This window comes from Anopheles coustani, chromosome 2, assembly GCF_943734705.1.
Source record: "Anopheles coustani chromosome 2, idAnoCousDA_361_x.2, whole genome shotgun sequence".
Classification (NCBI taxonomy): domain Eukaryota; kingdom Metazoa; phylum Arthropoda; class Insecta; order Diptera; family Culicidae; genus Anopheles; species Anopheles coustani.
This window is the reverse complement of record NC_071289.1, coordinates 19599148-19621275: the sequence shown is the minus strand read 5'-3', so window position 1 is coordinate 19621275 and position 22128 is coordinate 19599148. Positions and strand designations below refer to the sequence as shown.

Genomic DNA, 22128 nt, shown 5'->3' with positions numbered 1-22128 from the left:
CTTCGAATAGCGGAACAGCTCGCCTATGTCGTGCCCATCGGAACTGGCTCTCTGAAAACAGCTTACCATGTCACACACCTTGTTCGTCCACCTGGACTCGTCTGATTCCAACATTTCGAAGGTGCGGAAAACGTGCCGGAATCTGTAGCCAAGAACGCCATGGCGATGCGGATCGTAAAGGAACTGACAGGTGTCGTTGATCTGCTCGAGTGTGTCCAGTTCCGGCTCGTACCGACCGGCGGACATGAACGAAATCACCAGCGACTGGTAGCAGGACACCAGCACGATGTTCATCACGATGAAAATACCGACGACGCGCACTTCGAACCGTCCACCATATCGGTGCGTCGGACCGTTGATCGACATCATCAGCAGCTCGAGAGCAGTCAGTGGGACGCCGAATCGTCGGTAGGTTTCTCCTAATACCGCCAAAAGGCAGGAAACGATAACGACCATCAGCGCAAGCACCCCCCAGCAGATGTAATCGAAGGGATCAGTCAGGATGGCAAAGATGGATTTGCGTTTGCTTCTCGGGACGATGTAGCACATTCGATGCATTTCCGGTAGCACGACAAAGGACGTGACACTCATGTACATCGGGCTGAACATGAAGTCCGCACACTGCATTAAGTTCATCGCTGGTATGAAGGTACCGTTGTGACGTTTGGCGATCGTCTGCCCCATTTCCTTTTCGTACGTTGGATTGTAGTTGTAGTAATCCACGTTAAGGAATACCAGCGACTGGCCTCGCAGATCCCAGCCAGTTGCTCCACCTGGACCATAGTCTTCCAGGGAGTTGAAACGTTCTCCTCCACGATCGACCAACCAGATCCCGAGGAGTGTGAAACGGTCATAGGCAAAGAAATGTATGGTGCAGGCATCCATCATTTTCGCAAAATTGCTCATTGGCTCTACTAAATCCTCAGGCAGCACGGCTATAAACAGCGGCATAATGTCAAAGTGCGCTTCAACAACCTGTAAAACGTAAAGCGTTTGACGTTATCACAACAACCAATATTCCATACAACACTACCTGTGCTATTTCCATGCTGTTGAAGAATCCCACAACGCAAGCTTTCTCAGTCGGAGTACTCAGAAGAGTGTAACTCCTCAAAGACACCGGACGAGAGGTAACAAGTCGTGACTTTAACAATGAGCCCACTCCACTAGAATCCAAGTCGTCATTGGTGAGCACGAGAACTTCGGTGAAACTTTTCGGATCGCATAAACGGTCGATACCACGCTGGAATAAATCAACACTAGTATCGTCCATTGACTTCATTGGATGTAGTGTAGCGTGTATGAAGTCTGGAACAAATCCAAGCGCAAGAATCAGAGTGACGAACATTTTAACGACTACGTCCACTCCAAGCGAAGGTACAAGTGAAAATTCTGCACGAGGGTGTACGGTTCGTCCAGGAATACATTAACTAATGCATATAAATAATTCAAAAGTGAAATATAACTTTAATGCACCTTAATGGCTCTTCTCTTAGCCATCTGCTGAATGCGTTTTGGTAAATGAAACATTTGTGATTCGAATTTTGAAGAATGGAGACGTAGAAAACGTAGAAACCCCACTTTAAAGTTCCATACCATGTTTCGTTTAGTGGTTACAGCGCTTCTACTATCCAGTTCGGGGTTTGGAAGTTTAGCAAAGTTTGTGCCGTTATTTTCTGAACCCACGGTAAAATCTGAAGCCGATCATTTGGGACACCTAGTAGATGGAATCGAACGGATATGCCCAGAACGACGGAGCTCCAGCCTATTGGTCCTGTTCTACGTCGATGGAGACGTCACCGCGGAGCACGCACTCGTGACGCTGTCCCAGAGGTATCCTATCATGGTGCAGAATTCCAATTTCTCTGGCATAAAGCAACCCTGGGTCACGAAGTGCATCATTGGGTTCTTCAGTTCAGCAGACGCGTTTAAGGTTTGTAATCTGTATGAGGGATAAGAAATGTGGCTTCAACTTAAACGTACATTTGGTTTTTAGAGCGCTGCGCCCCGATTTCCACATTTTGTGAAAAGGATACTGGTTTTCCCGCACGATCATTTGGAAGAGTTCATAAAGCATGCTCAGGTCCCTTTCTCATGCATAGCTCATCTGTACCCCTACAACCCGGACACCCTGGTCGGATCGTGGTTGATGCACCACTTCATGCAACCCAACTACACGCTTGACTCGTATGAGCAGTTTGAACGCGACATGCGAGGATACCGGATCGTTTACCTCAACACCGACTTCATGCGGGACACTACCTTTGATAGCGAAATCGGTACCACGATCGCTCAGCGCCACAACGGTTCCTTCGAACTGATAATGATGCCAGACGAGGACAAAACTATCGACTACTTTTACAGCATCATGTACATGAGCAGTGGTGACTACATTGCCCTGCCGGAAGTAACCGAACTCTGCTTTATGGTCCCTCGTAGCGGACTCAAATCCTTGTTCTGGGTGCTGATCGATCCGTACGATGCGTTCGCGTGGATCGCGTTTGGAACATCAGTTTTCCTTGTGTCACTAGTGCTGACCTGCTTCGGAGAGTCATTGCGACACTACGGTCTCGGACTAGTAGTTCTTGAGATACTAATGTCCACCGTTAACGGCCCCACGCACAAGTTTGTCGGACCGTTCGAGAGCCGCATCGTCGGGTTGTTCCTTTTGCTGTGCATCGTTCTGATATCGGGCTACCAATCGCTAGTGATCTCGTTTATGTCAGCCCCTCGCTACGACCCTGAGTTGGACACAATGCAGCAGATCAACGACTCTTGCTTCTTCCAGTACGACGTTTTCTTGTCAAGTTTGGGGTACAACTTTAAAAACATCCGCGTGGGGTTCGTAGAGGACAACTCCGTGGAGAATTCCTGGCGCAGGAAAAAGTGCGATCTGTTGCCCTGCTCGGAGACGAAGGTTATTAACGTGAACTCGGTCGGAGAACCTACGGAACTCCTGCAAGGGTTGGGACTCTTCTCTGCAGAGGAATTGGAACTGCTCAAGTTGAATATGAAATACTTTCGCTATTCAAAGGCTCGTCTACAGTCCCAGGTCAGTCTGTACCAGGTGTCGTTCGATTCGCCGGCGCATCATCTGGTGGAGCGGTACACGCGCGCATTCATCGAAGGGCAATTGCACTATTTTCCCGTGTTGCAAAAAACGAAACACTCAACCGGTGAGTACTCGCCAAAGGATAAGTTGGTGGAAACAACGGGCCCTGGAGATTTGCTGATTATTTGGGTAATTTATGTCGCTGGAATTCTTGCAAGTGGGGTTAGTTTCCTTTGCGAGTTGGGCGTGCTGTGCGTGAGAAAAATGAAACGAGTGCAATGGAGAAGGTGTTGGAGTTCATTCAAGCATTTGTGTAACAGAAGAAGATCGAAGAAAAGTACCGTTGTGGAATGTTATTAAATCATATCGTAAGAAGTGTGCGATTCTAATCTTATATGATTAAAGTTATTTGCAAGCTATCCACGGATTTTAGTGGATAGTGGAGAACAAAATTTTGGCGATTCACACAATATTCCGTGTAGATGTTTGTTTTAAATCGAAATATTTTTCCGATCTTGATTATAGAATTTTTTTATTGTAAGGTTTAATTGTCACTCGACCATAGTCTCAAAGTAGTTCAATGTGTGTTCATAACTCAGACTATGCAGTAAGTTTTAATATTTAATCTCCAACGCAAATTCTTATGTGGAGCTACTTTATTTCGTGTTAATGAAACTTTCAATGATCGTTTTTCCTTCAACTCACCCGTGTCACGGTTTTAAAAGGATTTTCTACCACTACTTCCCAGGCTTAATATTAATTATGCTTTGTATAATAAACAAATAAATTTATTACTTTCTTTCTCAAACACAACTCTAGAAAACCCTTACTTGAGTCTAAGCAACATAGACCACTATTCAAATATGGCAATAACATAATGGAAAATACCTGTTGCCCTGCTCAGGGTTTACTATTCAATGTATTACATTAATCTTCTTATCTCATAATCGTTGTGATAAAAGCACTTGTTCACACCTTTCCCATCGAATGCTCGCTACCGCCATCCGTTTTATCGTTCTCCACCTCCAGAATAATGTTATTTTTATTACAAATCAAAATTTAATTTAACAAACGTGTGACATCCAATTGCCGTGCCCTGAAACATGCACGAAAGCATCATAAAAACGATGGTTAGCGAGAAGTTTGAAGCGAAAAAACATTCATTTCCCATGTTTATTTGCGTGCCAGCCGAGCATGAGCAATCTGATAAAGCGCAATTAATTCCTCGTTAAACAGAGGAACCTCAGGGCGTATTCCCCTCTCCACCACCACCGCCAACGTATTCACCCGAAATTTCCACCCAAACTCCAAATCGGAAACAAATCGCTCACGCAAACGTACTTTGACGGAATGCTGCCCGGGCCGGGTGGAAAAACCATCTGCCTCGACTCTGCGTAAGAAAAGTGCGATGGAGGAAATGAAAAAAAGGAGGAAAAAAACGAAGGGACACGCTCGCTCGGTTCGTTACGAGTGAAAAGCACACAAGCACCATCTTCACCAGGTTCGTGAAGAGGCCCTCGAGCGCATTTAGCACCGATTACCGCAGTTGCTTTCGAGTGGTTGACGTGACGGAAAAGTGAAAAATAAAATCTGCACCGTGGCCGGGGACATTTTCCTTCCCTTCCGATCTTCCGGTATCCATCTGGCGCGGACAGCCGTGTCGCGAGGGACAAAAAAAAGCGAAACCCCGGAGGATTCGGGGAGCGAATGTTCGAACATTCAACACAAGCGCAAGCACGCGTCGCAATATCCGTTGCCTTGTGAGGACGAAACAGGGCAAAAAATTGGTCGCAAAACTTATGGCCCCCGGGAAAGGATGCCCGAACCGGTGAAAAGATTCCAATCGAATTTCGTTACTTCGTTATGAGCGTGGTGTCGGCCACAAACGTTGCCACAAGGTAAGCAGGGAGTCACGTGGCGTAGAATAGGTTCCAGATCGACGCAGTCGAGTCCCGTACACTCTTGAGGTTCTCTTCAGCACGTTCAACCGCTACCGGTAGGGTTCTTGTACTCAACTCCTGCTCCTGTCCTCCAGTATGTTGACTTGAGCGCGCTCACGCTTTCCACCAATTTTCCACCGTTAGCCACTGTTTCGACGTTCGATGAAGGGCTGCCGGGGCAAGCCAATCCGCGGTACAACAAACCGCGTGAACAACATCGGTTTAGCCGACACCCTGGAAACCCCCACCCGCCATTGCCCGAACCCGTTATTGTTTACGATGTAGCGTTGGTGTTGCCGTCGACAATCTTCTCGTTCGGGGAAACAGGATTTTTGCGTCCTCGGCACAACGCAACCGTGATTGCTTGCGAGGCCATTCAATTTATAGCAATTTACGTAAACGATTCCTATGCATATGGAGTGTGGTGCGCGTGGAGTGCAGGTATGCCATTAGTTATGGTTTTTGTGAGATTTCTGCATACGATATGTCTGAGTGGCGTGAAGGTTCGGTTTTTTTAAATTATTTGTAATAAAACAAGGACTGTGGAAGGACCTCTAAAAACGAACCTTGACAGATGTGAAATTGTTTCTCATTGTTTTTCATAAATCTCACTCCTAAACAATTTGTTGCTTGTTTTACGTTGCTTTGTAAACTATTCTTGGAACTATTTTCGTTTTTAAGAAGGCTCTTTTGGATCAAGAATCTCCCTCCATGCCGGACTGAAGTGATCTGCTTGCTGTCTACATTGAACAACATTATTGTAAGGTTAGGAAATACATAACTAAAAATTCGCAAATTTAGTAACAAAGCTATCAAAATGGTATTAAAAACCTCAAAAGATTTCATTTTTAAGATTAGCCTTTTCGCACTCATTTAAAAATTATGGTTTAAAATTACCCAAAGTGTTAAACAGAACGCACTACATTAATAGTTATGCTACTAAAAACACTGTTTATACAGCTGTGACAATTTTCAGGTATCTAATATTTTACAAACACAGTTAGCTATACCATGGTATTTGTTTCTTACCACAAATAAAATTCCGATTTCTAGCAATGAACTTTTCACTGCAAATTTGAATGAGATAAATGTATGTAGAATTATAAGTGACTGATGTAGAACTGTACATCCTTGATTTAATTTATATGGGGCAGTATCAACATAAATAAGCTAGATATATTCTACCTCATATAACCTCCGGCTGAGAATATTTTTGTTTTCATTTGCGCAACGAGAATGCAAGGATTATGAACCGAATTTCTCTCATAACTCGTTTAATAACATTTAAAACATTATAAATTTTTTTTTTCCTACATTTAACCTAATATTTAATCTAACGCTAATCTAAACTGTTCAATTTTTTCAATGTTGACCTTTTTCGAACGGCGATTGAAAGCAAAATATGACGATCGTATTCTCTCGATATTCCAGCAGGATTCGCTGTGTGTGACGTGTGTTATACTTAGGTTATGTATATCATAACATATGTTTTTGCTGATTTGACCCAGAACGATTTGTCTCAAACCCGTTTTCTTCTCCCAACAACTGAGCTTCTTGGGATATTTAGATACGTGATGACTACCCAAAGAGATTTCAAGAACGTATTTCAATAACTATTGAACATACAAATGTAACATATGTAAAGCTAAAAACAGCGTCTATTAGGTGCAACTTGCCCAACTTTCCCCTACCTTTTGCTCTTCCCTGCACGCTTTCATAAAACACACAAACGGTAATTACCACAATGTGGCCTTTGCCACCGATCCTTCAGTGCAACCTTCCTCGCACCATCAATCGGATCGGCTGCACTTTGTCGGTTTGGTGATTCAATTAAAACTGTTTAATTAATCCAATGATGTGTTTGTGCGCACGTGGCACGAGCGTGGCAACTACTGTTTAAATGTCGCTGACGGGTATTATCCAAGCGATGTGGAAAAGCGCTCTGTTCGCGGATGAGCTTATCCGAAGGGGAGATCTGTTCATCCCTTTCCTCTGTTTTTAAACTCGCTCACCTTTTTCCCGTGTTGCATACACTCTGTTGGGTGGCCGTGGCATGTGTTCGCATCTCCGGAGTGTCCCGAGGCGGGGGAAACCACTTCCACCTGTTCCGGAAATCGGTACCAACCGGGTGTGTGTTGGTGTTGTGCAACTGTCAGCCTCAGGGCCCTCAGCCACCGACTTCCGCCGGAACGGAGCGGGATGAAACGATTAATCAGAAACACAAACATGTGTTTCTGCGTAGGGCACGTTTTCGCACCGTTTGCCAACCGTGGCCCATGGTTCGTGGCAGACGCAACCTCGTAACAGAGGCTTTAGTAGGAACGTTAATTTAATAGTGCATCGAAGTACGTGCAGAAATTAAAAGTTCAAGCTTGCAGATCCGTTCAACATTTTGATAGAAAATTGAACGAAAAAACAAGTGTTGTTTTTCTGTCGCCGATATTCATAATTTCATTAATTTGGTAAACAAGAAAAATTGCTCGAACTCGCAGCCCGAGTCCTGCTTGTGGTCGGACGATGTTTGCTGGGCTGATCCCAATAATGTTGTAGACTCGTTTTCCACACTCTCTTAAAACTGGATTCGATTCCTGTTCGACTGCACCCAATGATCGGTGGAAACAAACACAAACACACGCACGTAGACAAATATTTCCATCGGAAAATAAAACCGGTGTCGGCGGAAATGCATACCAAAAAGTGGCAACTCGGACATTTCCGATCGTAATAAATGAAAAACATACAGACAAATTGACAGGCGCCAACGCGAAAACTAAAAGAGCACGAAACAAGGAAAAAAGTGTCTGACAGCAAATGCACTACGTGGTCAAGGTTCGATTTTGCAATTGGAAAGAAAAACTATGTAGGGAAACAGGAAAATGAAATATACTGCACATCGGATGAAGCGTACCACAACGGATACACTTTGGTACAAACACGTAGCATGAAATTGATAAAAAAATATGCGGGCCTCCACTCCGTCACTGATTCTGTATCACGATAGAATGGGAAAACAGGGATTCAGCCGGAAAAGCCCGGCCGATAGATAGATAATTGCTGCAAGTTCATCATTTCCCATGTTTCCCGTGTTGTTTGCACTGCATTTGTCCACACCGGTGGTGATGGTTCGATGGTTGACTACATTTTTATCGTGTCTCTTCGGAGCAGGCTTCGGTCCTTCCCTTTGGTTCCACCCCATGATTCCCTTGTTCTTCCCGTACGGTTTGTTTCGGATGTGGAAAAACAGAAAAATATCCCTTGGTTGATGATGAACGGATGGATGGTAATAAAAAATACCTCGTTTGGGCCTCGGACTGGACAACGATGAAATACATCCTATAAGCCACCCATTTAATAGTCATGCGATCCAGCGACCCCCTGAAATAAAAACCCCCGCCCGGACCACATCAATGTATCGCAATCAATTTAATCACCTCCATCAGACAATCGGACACAATTAATATCAATTACAGTGGGAAACACCCACCCACTAGCGCCATGTGAAAATGAAAATTAATTAGATTTTTGTTGAATATCCTTTAGAATCGAACGGCTCGGAGAAAGGGGGGGATTGGTGGGCATGTTAGTGAAACGATCGACAAGAAACGACGTTGGCCCCAATCTATGTGTGCCAAACAACGAACCGAAATACCCGACACTGAGATATGCCACCTTCGGCGCGAATCTGCGTCCTAAGCGGAAGAGTGGAATTTGATGGTGCTTCAGAGCGCCATGCATGTTTACCGAGCATTGTCTCATGGAGATTGCAATTAACGGGCGTACCGATAGGTTGGAAAACAAACGAACGAACGAACGAACGAATTGATTTGTCCTAAGCGGCTTCTAAGAAAGGGGCTGAATGGGGAAACAAACAAGCACAATCACATCCACCCCAAGCAGCTTCAAATAGATCATTGAAATTAATTGATGTTTAACGTCGTAGAATAGTTTCCGTCGTGCTAAAACAGATTAATTGAAAATGTATGAGCTAACACCTTGAGATTGTTTGTCACAACAAGGAGCAAGCATGTTTTATAATTGATTCATCCCATTGAACGGCATGTTTAATGACTTTTCCATCCAAGGAATAGGAATGTTAAAAGAGGTTTGTTTCAAATAAATTGAAAAATATGGTAGAGGTTTTTACTTTAAGAATCATTTAAGAAAACTAGTAGAAAACTTATAAAATGAACCAAAAACACAATAAAAAAGTACGTTTAAAAGACAAACGCTCATCAGCGCGACATGTCTTCCATTTGATAAATTATCATTATCTTTCATACATCCATCGATTGTCGTCAGGATTAAGTAGCATTTTTGATGGATCAAGTACGCTCCAAGGATGAGTGAGCTCTTTTGGAAACCTTCCCCCCTAAAAGAGCGACATTTGGCGTGGCCATTGTGTTGAACTCTTCTCAAAAAGGTGCACATAAAGAAGCACTGCATTATCCTTTCCTTTCGTAGCAAAAAATGCGAAGAAAATCTCAAGTGGAAATGTTGTTTCGAAAATCTGTTTTCCAGCGGGAAGCGAAATCTTTTCCACTCGTGTAGAGCAAACGCTGTGCAACACAATTCAATGTTAATGATGCAGAAAGCGCCACAAGAAGCGGGACTCGCCTTTCTTCAAAACTTGTTCTTCTGCCCACACTGTTCACGAAGGGGAACGTTTTCGGTGTCCCCTATCATAGGTCACAAAAATACACACAGTCTTGTGGGCAGAGGATGACACTCCAAAGGGGTGTCGTTTGAAAGGAAGCGCCGTCGGCGCTCTGTCTTGACGTCAGTCCCCGCCGTTATTATCAACGTATCGGTGGGTTGTGGGGCGGTGAACGCTTGTCTCCTACTTGGCGCAGCTTAGCAAAATTAGATTTCACTGAGTCAAACCTTCGCCTTCTTTAGCTTCGGTAGAAACTTATCCTGCTGCTTTTCTGCGGGAAATCCTCTTGCTTGGGACTCTTAACACCAGAGGATGTCCGGACGTTGAAGTCACCGTGAAAATATCATCATTAGGATGATTGCTGCTATTATGAGGGAACTGTACGAGAAACTAGGCAATCACACCACCCCCAAATGCTATGATTTTCCTTTGATTCGATGGCCCCACTTCGGGTAGTTCCGTTTGAATTGAAAGAAATACGGCAATTACGCTTTTTTCACTATAATTGGTTGCGGTTTTGCGGAAACCAACGGGAGATACGCATGCGGAGGATTATACTAGACTACTTAAGGGAAAACTGTTGGCGGCCACATCATTGTAATGTTTTTTGTTTTTTTTCTTCCCTATCATTATTACGAAGAACCAACCAAACTTCGAAGAACTGAACTCATGGAGTCACGATTTCTTGTATTATGCTCAAAACAGAATTCATACTGTTGCTACACATTTATGCATAAAGCAAATTGCATTTCATTTTTAACCGGCATCATATGCAACAAAGAAAATACATTACTCGTACATTGTCTATGCATCATACGATTCTGGAGCGAAATATACTGATTTGAGATTAAATTCATAGAACTTTTTACGACTTTGTGGGTATAGTTGTGGTATCGTGTACCTAATCTTGGAAAAGACTGAATATATTTTGAATGTAATTTATTTTTGAAACATATTTCAAACAGAACGGCAAAATTACTCATTGACAATGCATTGTCTTGGTCATAGAACAATTCATTGGCCTCATACACCTCTCATAAATCAATGCATTTTTCATTTATTGTCTTAAAGAAATTATGGTATATCTGATAAATGCTTAAGAAATACAGTTTATTAGAACAACCTGTTTTTAAAATATTATATAAATTTGGAGTCTAAATTTTTTACGGAATGGGAAGGCAGAAGGTCAATGAACATTTCGTACTAGAACCATTTTCTCTATTGCATTCATTTCGTCCTAGAGCTACGATTTTATTCCACTACAACCACTATTGGCACTAGGACCAATATAGGAGCACTACCCTGTGGTTTTCTTAAACTCACACAACACCGTGTCACCATCGACGAGCGTCGGAATGCGGAATGTTGCGGGCTGACCTGGGCGAACACCGATCGCCGAAGGCCACCATCACCACGGCCCGGCACGGCGATGATCCGGGAAGGTAGTAAAATTCAAGCATCTTGCACACAACTGCATTTCTTATCACATGTTTTCAAATCCAAATAAACCTCGTAACGGTTTATTTTAAAAACAAATCAAATGTTTGCGTATAGAGAACGCTCTACACGGTCAGTTTGCGACATCTGTTGGATTGTTTGAGAACCTTGGTTTCTGCGGCACATCTCTGCACTAGCAACCGTGGTTTCAAGATTATCTGTCTACATCTTGGTTGCCTGGTATATCTTTTCACAGCAATCTTGGTTGTTTCAAAATTTGAATTTTTCCGTTTATTTCGAACGGTTTCCTTTGGTTATGGTTCCATGGATCTTTGCCATTCCAGTCGTCCTTGCACTTGTTTACAAACTACATCAAATACTCCTTTGTACAATGTGCCTTGGTCGTTTTTAGTGGTTTAAACGCAGGCCCAAATAAAAGAATGTATTTTTACAATATCGCTTTTGCAATGGTTTTTGCTGACGTATCAAATACAGGAATGGCGGCTAGTAACAGTGCTTCATTCCGTGCTCATCTGGCACTCGAGCGTGAATGGTCGAGTAAGATTATGTTTACGAAGAACTGTGTGTACGTAATTTACTGTAACCTGCAAAGCCTTCAAAAGGGCTGTCGGCTTTTACTCGGTGATCTGCTCGCAACGGGTTTCGCAAATGATCAATAACGCACCTGCAAGGAAATGCATCAAACAGGATATAAAAATAATGCAAATGATATTCCTATTGTAGACATATTAATGTCTTCAACGGACAAATTAATGCCTTAACGCTTAATCATTCTCTGAAGTCTTTTAGTTTGGAAGCGTCAATTCTGAAATAATAATTTGTCATATAAATACAACCATTTATCGTGTACTAGACATCTTTGAGTGTAGAATTTATTTGTGCACATTTATCTTTACATGAAACTAATTTATCAGATCAAAGTTCATAAATTAAGAGAATATTAATAAATATTTAAAACAATGTCTTACTTATTCATTAACGATCTTCGACGCGCATCCACTTAAAAGTATGCGTAATTCTTCTTAATTCAAATGATTCCGCAACACCTTCTCATGTGAAATGTGATTGAATATGGGTTGTAAAGATATTTTCGATGTTATAGAATCCGTTCTAGGAATATCTAAATGCTTAGCGTCCAAAGCAACGTTTGTTGGGTGTAAAATATGGTCTGATTGTAGCATATCAGCAGTATCATTCATTTCTATCAGTTCTTCATACAGCGCATCGATGCGATCCAGCAAGGTGTCGTACGTCTCTCGAGATGCTTCGTTGTTTGCTCGGAATGCTCGTACATCTTCTTCAATATCCTCCAGTACAATCTTGATCCACTTACGGTCTGCAGAACTGATGGTAGATCTCATATCACTTTGCGTAACGGAAAAGCACAGTTGGGCTAGGTTTTTATTCAGCCGATACCTTTCCTGAGCTGAAACATTTTGGAGTGATACTTGGTTCATCGTTTTGCCTGTTAGTAGCTTTCCAAAGAACGACGCGATGGTCTTCGTAACAGCTGGGGCAACCAACATCAGCATGAGGGCTCCATTTAATTGATCGAGGTAGTTAATAGGTTTCGCATGTGGCGTGAACACGTACGAACTGGTTGTGCCCGAGCAGACCACTGAAGGAGACCCGTCGTATTCGATCGGGTGGCATCGCGAATATGAGTCTTCCGTAAATGAATTCGCACCGTTTGCTTCATGTGGGAACACGTAAGAAAATCCATATTCTTCATAGCACACAATTCTATCGAAGGTGCCATCCGACGACCGGAAGAAACAATTGGGAACTTCATAGGTTCGCTTGAAACTCTTCTTATAGTTCAAGTAAGGTTGAACATTGTTGCTTTTAGGTTCATGGTTTGTGCTATAGTCCCTTTCCGACTTGATAAAAATACTCTCCAGTATGTTGTTAATCCAGTGGGAAATTCTGTTTGAGCTCGACGCGAGTAAAACCATTCCATCTAGTTCATTGTTTTCTTCGTTTGTTAAAACTAGTTGAAAGTGTGAGCCATTTATCAGGCTCATCGGGAACATTGATTTGCTGTACTCGATGCTACGTGGTTTTTTCTTTTTCAAACCGTCAACAATGTTAGAAATGGTAAGAATGTCTTCGATTACTTCCAATGCTTTATCTGGTATTTTTGGCAACAAACTTGTCCCACTCTTCGCACCTGCAGCTTTGCCCGCCTCTAAACCCTCCTTCACATGTTCTCCATTGATGACATCCTTAACAATCTGTCTCCATGCCTTTGCCTCTGCCTGAAGTACTTCCTTTACAACTTTAAGATTACCAGTTTTTAGGGCTTTTCCAATTTCTTTGAAATTTTGTAATCGTCCTGCGACCTGCTTCGTGGCCAAGGTGAGCTTCGGTGATACAGTCAACCCAAAACTGGCACCCTCTATGGCGCCCCATACTGTGCCCGGCTTGCTCCAGTCCCATTGCCAGAACAGCATATTTCCATCATTGGCCTTGCTACCAGAATACAGGAAGAAGCCACCCGTGGTGCCGGTGGCTACAATAACGAACGCGGTGCGTGAAATGCCTGTGTAGGCCAAGTAGGCTTTTTGGATACCGCCGATAGCATTGAACAGTGTAGCCCCGGTAAGACTACCAGTAAACAGTGCATTCCAGGTGCCCGGCGAAGACCAATCCCACTTGCTCGGATCCCAGTTTCCATTGGCAGAAGCCATGCTCAAGTATGCAAAACCGATAGAAGTCGCCGCCATTACGCCGACCGCAGCCGTTGCCCCAATGTAGCCGGACAGGAAGGCGAATCCGCCTGCGATTCCAGTTGGCGCCAACCCTCCGATCAATCCTCCAATAAGACCACCGATGAGAGCCTTTTTTAGATTCCATTTAGTTGGATTCCATGTGCCATTGGCTGACGCTGCACCAGCGTAGGCGCCCACTCCAGCCAGCACTACCACCGCGATCAAAAAAGCAAATTGACCATCTGGATCGATCAATGAAACGGGTGAGTTTCCGGCATACATGTACGGACTCGCGTACTGTTCTTTGGGATCCATCTGGTAGAATCGACCCAGTTCGGGATCGTACAAGCGCGTGTGGAAGTCATACAGTCCAGTTTCCTCGTCCCATTCCTTTCCTGTGAAGCGATAGTCCAGTTGTCCATTTGGATCCTCGCCGTACTTGCGGAGAAGCTCGCCATACGGTAGATAATCGTAAGCTGCAACAATCTCTCCATTTTTTATGACTAACCGCACGGATTCTTCGTGGTCGAGCGTCACACTGTAGAACTGATCGTTGCGAATGAACCCAATGAGTCGGTCTTCTGCATAGAGAAAGATCGTTGCTCGAACCAGCGGCTGATCGGTGTTGGTGCCTTGGTAAATGGCTTCGTACTCAATCAGTGGTTTACCTTGCACGTCTCGGACGTAGTATTTCTTACGCAAGAGCTTGCCGTTTCGAGCATATACGTGCTTGTAGAGACGTTGGCCACGGACGTTGTAGTCGAACTTAAGACTCCGTCCGTCGGTGAGTAGCACTTCCGTCGCCCGGTTGTATAGTGGGTCGTAGGTGATACGCTGTATGCCTTTGTGCATGGCTCGAGTCACACTACCTTCATGGTTATGGTCTACAGGAAAACGTGTTTCTTCCAGACCAGACACGGGATCAGCAAGGTTTAGTCTATGGACGGCGGCAATCTTATTCGAATTTTTCACATACTCCAACCGGTACCGTCTGAAGCCCGTGTAGAAGTGTCGATGATTGCCATTGGCATCAATCTCATACGATTGCACATCACCGGAGCTCTGTCCTAGAGAAGTGGCAAGGCGGCGGTAAAGCGTCCCGATAATCTCTGGTAGATGTGGAGTGTATGCACTCAGCAATTCACGAAGCTCGGGGCTTAACGCTTGCAGGCTGTTGTTGGAGTCGGGGCCTATGAATTTTTCGTCGATCAGAGTTTTCCAAATAGAGCTGCATGCTTCAAGAATCACGTTGGGTAGATCTTCTCGATACCAGCCGGCGCAGAGTGTGTCGAACATATTTTTTGAAAGGCCTTTACGACCGGCAATAACACGCGCCATCAAACCACCCAACGTTACCGAGTTGGGATGCTTGGCTATAGTTGGATGGAAGATAGACTTGCCGGGTAAACCTTGACAGTTGACTCGACCAATCGAAGTGCAGTCACTGTGGATGTAGCCTGCTTCATGGAGAATGTTCCAAATGTTTGCCGATCTTGCCGCATTGATACCGTTGATTGTTTCAAACGCATTTTTTCGCAAAGGCTCGTACAGCTCTTCAGCTACATTTTGAAAATACTTTGCACGGACCAGCTGCCGATGGCTTCCGTAGTTGTACTTATGACCGTAAAGCTGTGGGAATCCTACGCCATTCAAAACCGATGCTATGTGATGTCCAGTTGTGCCCAACCTACAAACGATGGGCAGGTCTAGTGCGAGTAGGGGATACATGCTCTTCACAGGTCGACCCTGCGCATCCAAATATCTTGCCGATTTCAGAGCATCGTAGCAACGCTTAGCTCGACGTTGGTCGCCAAAATGGGACGGTTTTAGCTTGAGGAACTGGGTGTTACTATGCTGATGCCAAGTGGCATTGAAACGAGTCATTTGTACCGTACCATCTCCAACTGCCCGTCCACCGTATCCTTTGCCGACGTAGTCGATCGATTCAGTAAGATAGGGATCCTGGATGCTGGTCAAATATCCCGGCTGGTTGTACTGAAACGTGCGCCGGAAAGCGTGTGAAGTGTTAGGTTGAATGATCATATACTTTGGCAGACCCATGCTGTTGTTTTCCATCACTACAAACTTCTCGTTTGAGGCAGCATTCGCCAAGCTGATCACCTTTCCTCTATGGTCGTATTCGTACCGGAGACGGAAGATCTTTCCCTTCACTGCGATCGGATACTTTATCTCTTGGATTTGACTCTTACAGTACTTGTATCCGATTGGAAGTGTGCTGTTCGCGTTCGAGTACAGGATGCTGGAGATCAGTTGTTTCTCATGATCAAAAAACAATAACTCTGACATCACGCGATCGTTCGAAACCTTTTGTATGTTTTCTACCCTGTGACGATGTTGTGGGACGACTTCGGTGTCTGCTCGGTTAAACAGAACATAGTTTGTCGATGGTGGCAACTGTGCATCGTTTGATAGATATTTTGTCAGTTCAGCCGGATCCACGTCGACCATTCCTCTTTGAGCTAGCTTTCCTACGGACGTGTAAGAGAAGAACATGACGTTGCGGTTTTCCGGTTGCACTACAAAACGCAACAAACCCTCTGGGGTGTACATATACCGAACATCACCCATGTCCGGCGTTCGCTTGAGAGTCATCAGTCCACTCTTCTGATCATACTCGTATCTTGTTCCCCATGACTGCTGCAGATCGGTCAGCTCGGAAGAGAACTGTCCGTCGAAAAACGGAGTCGTGCGAGAGAAGGTATCTGCCGTCTCGTGATAAGCTGGTGGCAATTGCAGGATTAATCGATCGTAATTGTCGTATTGGAAGGTGGTCAGGTGGTGATCGCCACCATTGGAGCGGACGTATTCGGCTACCTTCCGTTTCAGATTATCGTAAATCTTGACATACATCGACTGATCCGGATATTGTTCGTATTCAAACCGAAAGCCAGCACGCTGTGGGAAGAGGTTTTCCAGGAAGTCTATACTCGAATTAGTTTCGTAATGCTTCGCAAAGGCACCATCGATGGCGAAAGCTTTTCCAGGCAGAGATTGAACCGCTTTTTCTTCGAGAGGATTATCGCGATACAACGTCCTACTGTAGGGATAACCGGCACAATCTGCATTGAGTTCCGAGACAGATCCTTCCATCAGGCCATTGGTCCAAACACGAGTCTCGTTTTTGATGAAGTTGCTACGATAGGCGAACAGTTCCGATGTATTGGCACTGTTAAGGATCGTCCATTTCGTTTTGATGGCAGGGCGGTTGAGGTCGTCATAGACGATTTCTTGCAGCGCTACGACATTTGGATCGTGTAGTTCCAAGATTTGTTTCGGCATCCCAAAGTCCGAGAGGTAGATAACATTCACGGTAGTGTCATATAAAAGAACTGCATCCCAAACCTGACCATGCGTGCTACTGATTACATATTTATCGAGGCGTGCTTCGGGAGCCAGAGTTTCTAGTTTAAGAAGACCATCGATCCAAATGCTATAACGATTATTGGTGCTGAAAATAACCATGTCACCGACCGGAGGAATCTTGGCAGAGTGATGCTCTATGCGCAGAGTAGCTTCGTGTCCTGCGACCTCTATAGAGAACGTTCTTGAGCCTATTGTTGCATTGATTATATCAGACTTATTTCCTCCGTACCGGAATCTTACGACAGCCGTTTGGGGAATGTATTTGAATGGTCCGGAATAGTTGCTCGATTGAGTGGCTTTTAACACCTCACCCAATGCTGGTTTCATTTCAATGCGGGTGTTGTGAGAACGAGACATGATTGTAAAGCTATCGATTGATCCTTGCTCGTTGATATGTCCCATTTCGTTCCCATGTTCATCGTATAGATAATGCGACAATAAACCTGATCCGTGCAACGTCGATCGTTTTCGGGCCGTCGTGAAGTCGTAGATGTAGATTTCCGATTCCAGTTCAATCGGAGTAACTCTCAAATGATCAACATCTAATGATGCACCAGTGTTGCCTGGCGAAATGCTCACAACAAATGCTTCATTGCCTTCTACTAGTACCTCCACATACTTCCAACCTTCTATCGATGATCCAACTGTTCCCTTTATCGTTTTACCACCGTAAGTAACCGAGAGAGTATTGCTGATGTCTATCGATCTACTAGCTGTCCGCAACCAACAGGAAACCACCAGCGTTCCAGTGAAGTTTTTTGGTTGGAACGATCCACTTGCGGACGAGGAGCGTCCGAGACGTAGGAAATGGTTACGTCCTTCCTGCAGCACCTGTCCGTTCTTCCATGTCCATACACGATCGGTTCCGATACGGTTTTGTTCGTATGGTTCGAAGCCGAAGTAGGACACCACTTCGTTGGAGATTTGAAATGGGCGAAAGTCAGCCACGATAGTCTTTCCATCACGCGCGGTTAAAACACCATCTGCACTAAGTGAATCGTTCTGTTCCCCATTCGTCTTGTTGATCTCTTGAACAAACTCCCCTTTAGAGTTGTACACGGTTTTGGTGCTCAAAGTATGGTTGGCAAAATTGTAATGCTCCTTGTACCAGCCGTATGGCCCAATTGTGCTGACTGGAGTGATTTTGACATCCCCGAGAATGAATCCCGTCCCATGCGGCTTGGCAGATTGGGAATCAAACTGATAGTAATTAGTCAGCTGCCGACCCCGACGGTCGATCAGATCGTACCTTCCGATGACGTTTTGCAGTGTAACACCGAAGGATTTTATTGAGCGAATAAACAACGCCTTCCCGTCTGTTTGCGTGCTAATGACCGCAAGCTGGTTACTGCAAGCTTCCAATTTCTCTCCAGCCGGAAGACTATTCAATTGACCTCGCTCGAAATCAAACACCTGCACTGATGAGTCGTTCGTTTGCACGGCAAAAAAGCCTGGATATCGGATGTACAGATCGTTCGCATCACGTGTATCGGTGTTAAGCTCAACGTATTCATTTGGGCCCAACAAATCGAATGTCGCATTTCGGTGCGTTTTAACCAGACGATACTTCGTTCCGAGGTCGATTGAAACTTTGTCCATTGTCAATTCCTCCTGTGGTATCTTTTCCTTCGTCCATTCTACACCGTCAAAAAGCACCTTGTGGCTGGCGGTAATGATGTAGGAGTCGCTGATTATCATGCTGAGCTTTGATGGATCGATTGCGAACGGGATTTGCGCGGTGATATTACGATACAAATCCTGCAGCTCATTGTTCAACTTCTCGAGCGATTCCCGGCGATAGCGTTCCTTCTCCTCCTCAGGCGCGTTGGGTTCGTCGCGAATATCTTTTTCGATTTGTTCTTTAATTTTCTCGACCTCGTCCATAATTTTTCCTCGGTGTTCGATCACTTTGAGTTTAAATTTGCCATTCTCAATCCGATAGCCGAACACGAATGTGTTTCCATCCTGCTCCGGTGGGTTGAATGTGTACGTTTCGAGATCTTCGATTAGAATTTGCACCACTTCCTGTCGGGTTACTTCATGATTGCCATTTAGGTGCATCAAGTTAAGCCGCACGTATAACTTCGATCCATCGATATAGAAAGATCGCACTACTATGATGTTGTGGAACATTCCCAGAGCATCTGGAAGAATGCCTTTCTTAAGGTGATCAATCGATTCCGGCGGATGATCGAAACGATCGAACACCGTCGTGCTTGCTGTAATCAACCCCGATGGGAGATTCAGAACCGTTGGCGTCCATTGACCAGTTCGTCGAACGTACAGCTTCAGGTGTTGGTCTGTGTACGATAAGAAACCATGGGAAAAGAAGTGCATGAGCGCAGACTCCTCGTTATCGAATGGTTTCTGTGTTATCCACTTTCCATTCTGCCGTTCTACTACTGTCACCCGTTTAGATTGTACTCCTAGTAGAAAATCTTGGCCGGATCGGATTGACGTATCCTTTGGCAGTTTTAGGTAGGTAGGATTGGCCTGCCATATGTCGCCTTGTGATTGAAATAGGCACAGCTCCGGTGCTCTCTGATCGTGGTGAAGCAGCACCGCAAAGTACGTTTCTCCCGGAAATACTTCATAGTTGGTGACGGGCAATTTGCCTAGCAGAGGAATGGGTGATCCAGCAATCGCAATAGTATCTGATCCAAGAACATCTCTGAGGTGAAGACGTACTTGTCGGTGTTTGGTAATGTCAGCGACCAGCATATATCCTGGACCATACGCAGCTCGGGGGTGAGAGAAGGTTTCGAAACGATTCATAAGCAGATTTCGCTCGATTTGAAGTAACGTATAATCAAACCGAGCCACCAGGCCGTTTGGGTATGTAATCTCCGTCATCTCACCACTTGGCCCGTTGTAGCTGAACTGCAAAACAGTCTTGTGTAACTGAGAGATGCGTCTCAAACGCACAGCATCAGCAGTTTGGATGTACTCGAACGTCACGGATTGAGTGTAGCTTCCGGTGCGGATGGTGTAGCCAGTGAACAGAGTTTTCCCAAACTGCTCCGTGTATGATGTCCGTAGTGATGCACCTGCGCTTGTTATGATCGATTCAAGTAGGAACTCTTCCGTAACAGATTCACTCTTATAGGAGTATTCCATCCATTGGCCAGCACGATCGGTATGACGGATGAGGTACCACACGGATGGCAAAAGTGTTCCGGGCCGGCTCCGATACTTCTTTCCGTCGATCGGAAAAGGCCAATCAGCTGAACCGTTGTCCATTTTGATAAAGTTTTTGTCTTCATAGGTTCCATAGGTTAAGGTCTCTCCATTATCCTGATCTACGATTGACCACCGATTCAGTGCACGATCGAACGTAATAGTTGTGTGATTATTCCCATCTATTGTAAACGATGATCTTGGTTGTTCTTCCGAAGAGTCATTGCTGTGGCTGGCAGTGAGGAGCTTAGAAGATCCATCCTTGATAAGATAGTAACGATGATCCTCGGCAAAGATGCTGTTTCCCCGATCGATGAAAACACAGTCCACCTGAAGGGACCAACCTCGTCCCATAGAAGTATCCAAATCTCTCTCCTGATAGATGATAAACTTGGACGTCTGAAGGTTGAACAGTTGTCCCACTTGCAGCAACGGGATAGCAAAGTTCAAACTCCCATCCATAGGATCAATTGGCTCCTGAAGCAAGGATGTGTCGAGCATTTCTGCCAGTGAAGCCTCCACGATTGGGCCAGGAATCGAGTGGAGAGTAAACAATGGCTCAATATCTGAGCAAGTATCATCTTCAACAGTACCATCCACATCAGGATTAGTTGTTGGTTCTTTTGACGGTTGAAATCCCAGGGAGTACAGTTTTCGTCCGCCAACTGCAATAAAAATCGGATTCGATCTTTTCGTGATCACAGTTATCAACTTTGCGTAACGAACGTCCTCATCGTGTACAGGGATATTGGAGATTTTCTCTACACCTTGCTCTGTAAAACGGAAACCAAAAATTCCTTGGGGCCCAGTAAGCCACAACTCATCACGTCCATCACCAGTAGTATCAACTAAGTTCGCCGTACGCCAATGTTCTGCTTGCCATCCGAACGCGCTCGTACCGAAGCTCGAGTCATGATAAACCGATCGATAATTAGATCCTTCGTGTTTGTACAAGTACAAACCAGTCTCGTTGAAATGAATCAATTCCTTGAACGTTGCATTTCCGAAAACACTGCCAAATAAAATACGCTCGTTATCAGCACCAGTGAAAGGTACATCCTCTATGTGCGCAATCGTTTGCAGTTGATAACTTGCGTCGAGCTTGTACACCATTATTCCATTCGAGGATCGCTCGATGATAGCCGACTGCTGACTGGTGCCTCCATCGACGATCGCCAATCCAAGCCATGTCGATTTGAGCTTCCAACTGTCAGGAAGGGTGGGGCCATTGGACAACTCCCAAAGCGTTTGTGATCCACCGTCTAGCACGACACTTTCTACCATTTGTTCCAACTTAATGGTACCTCTGTTGTTACGGCTCAAAACACCGATTTTACCACTCTCTGCATAAATCTGACCCATTAGGAACACCGTGTCCCCGTCATTCCAACCGTAGAGGTTCCGATACCGTCCATCAGAAGAATAATGGCGTAAATTCAGCTCGTTTCCTTCCATCCGATAAATTTGCAAGCCATCGCGATTCTTCATCAACATCCAGCCGGAACTTTCCACGTACAAGAAACCATAGACGTCACGTACATTTTCATCGAAGAAGTTCTCTTGAGACCACAGCTTCTCCCACTGATCGATGGAAGTTGCGTCTGAGATCAGACGAAAACAGTGAACAGACCGTTGGCGTTTCACTAGAAGAACTTGCTGACCGGATACGATGGTTGGAAAGAGAACTATTTCATCACCATACGACACATCTAACAGCTGCTGGAGCTCACGAACTTTTCCTTTGCTTCCCAT

General features: G+C 44.7%; 2 protein-coding genes across 2 annotated transcripts; one reads left to right on the top strand and one right to left on the bottom strand.

The window, feature by feature from the left end:
• Window positions 1-2209: 2209 nt before the first annotated feature.
• On the top strand, window positions 2210-3412 carry LOC131264050 (uncharacterized). The gene has a single exon (XM_058266340.1). It carries the CDS (start codon window positions 2210-2212, stop codon window positions 3410-3412), a length of 1203 nt encoding a protein of 400 aa, XP_058122323.1.
• An 8714-nt stretch (window positions 3413-12126) lies between these two features.
• LOC131264049 (uncharacterized) lies at window positions 12127-22128 on the bottom strand. The gene has a single exon (XM_058266339.1). It carries the CDS (start codon window positions 22126-22128, stop codon window positions 12127-12129), a length of 10002 nt encoding a protein of 3333 aa, XP_058122322.1.

What these genes read in the sequence shown, in the direction of transcription:
- LOC131264050 (XM_058266340.1), top strand. Translation starts at nt 2,210, where the DNA reads ATGCGAGGATACCGGATCGTTTACCTCAACACCGACTTCATGCGGGAC.
- LOC131264049 (XM_058266339.1), bottom strand. Translation starts at nt 22,128, where the DNA reads ATGGGAAGCAAAGGAAAAGTTCGTGAGCTCCAGCAGCTGTTAGATGTG.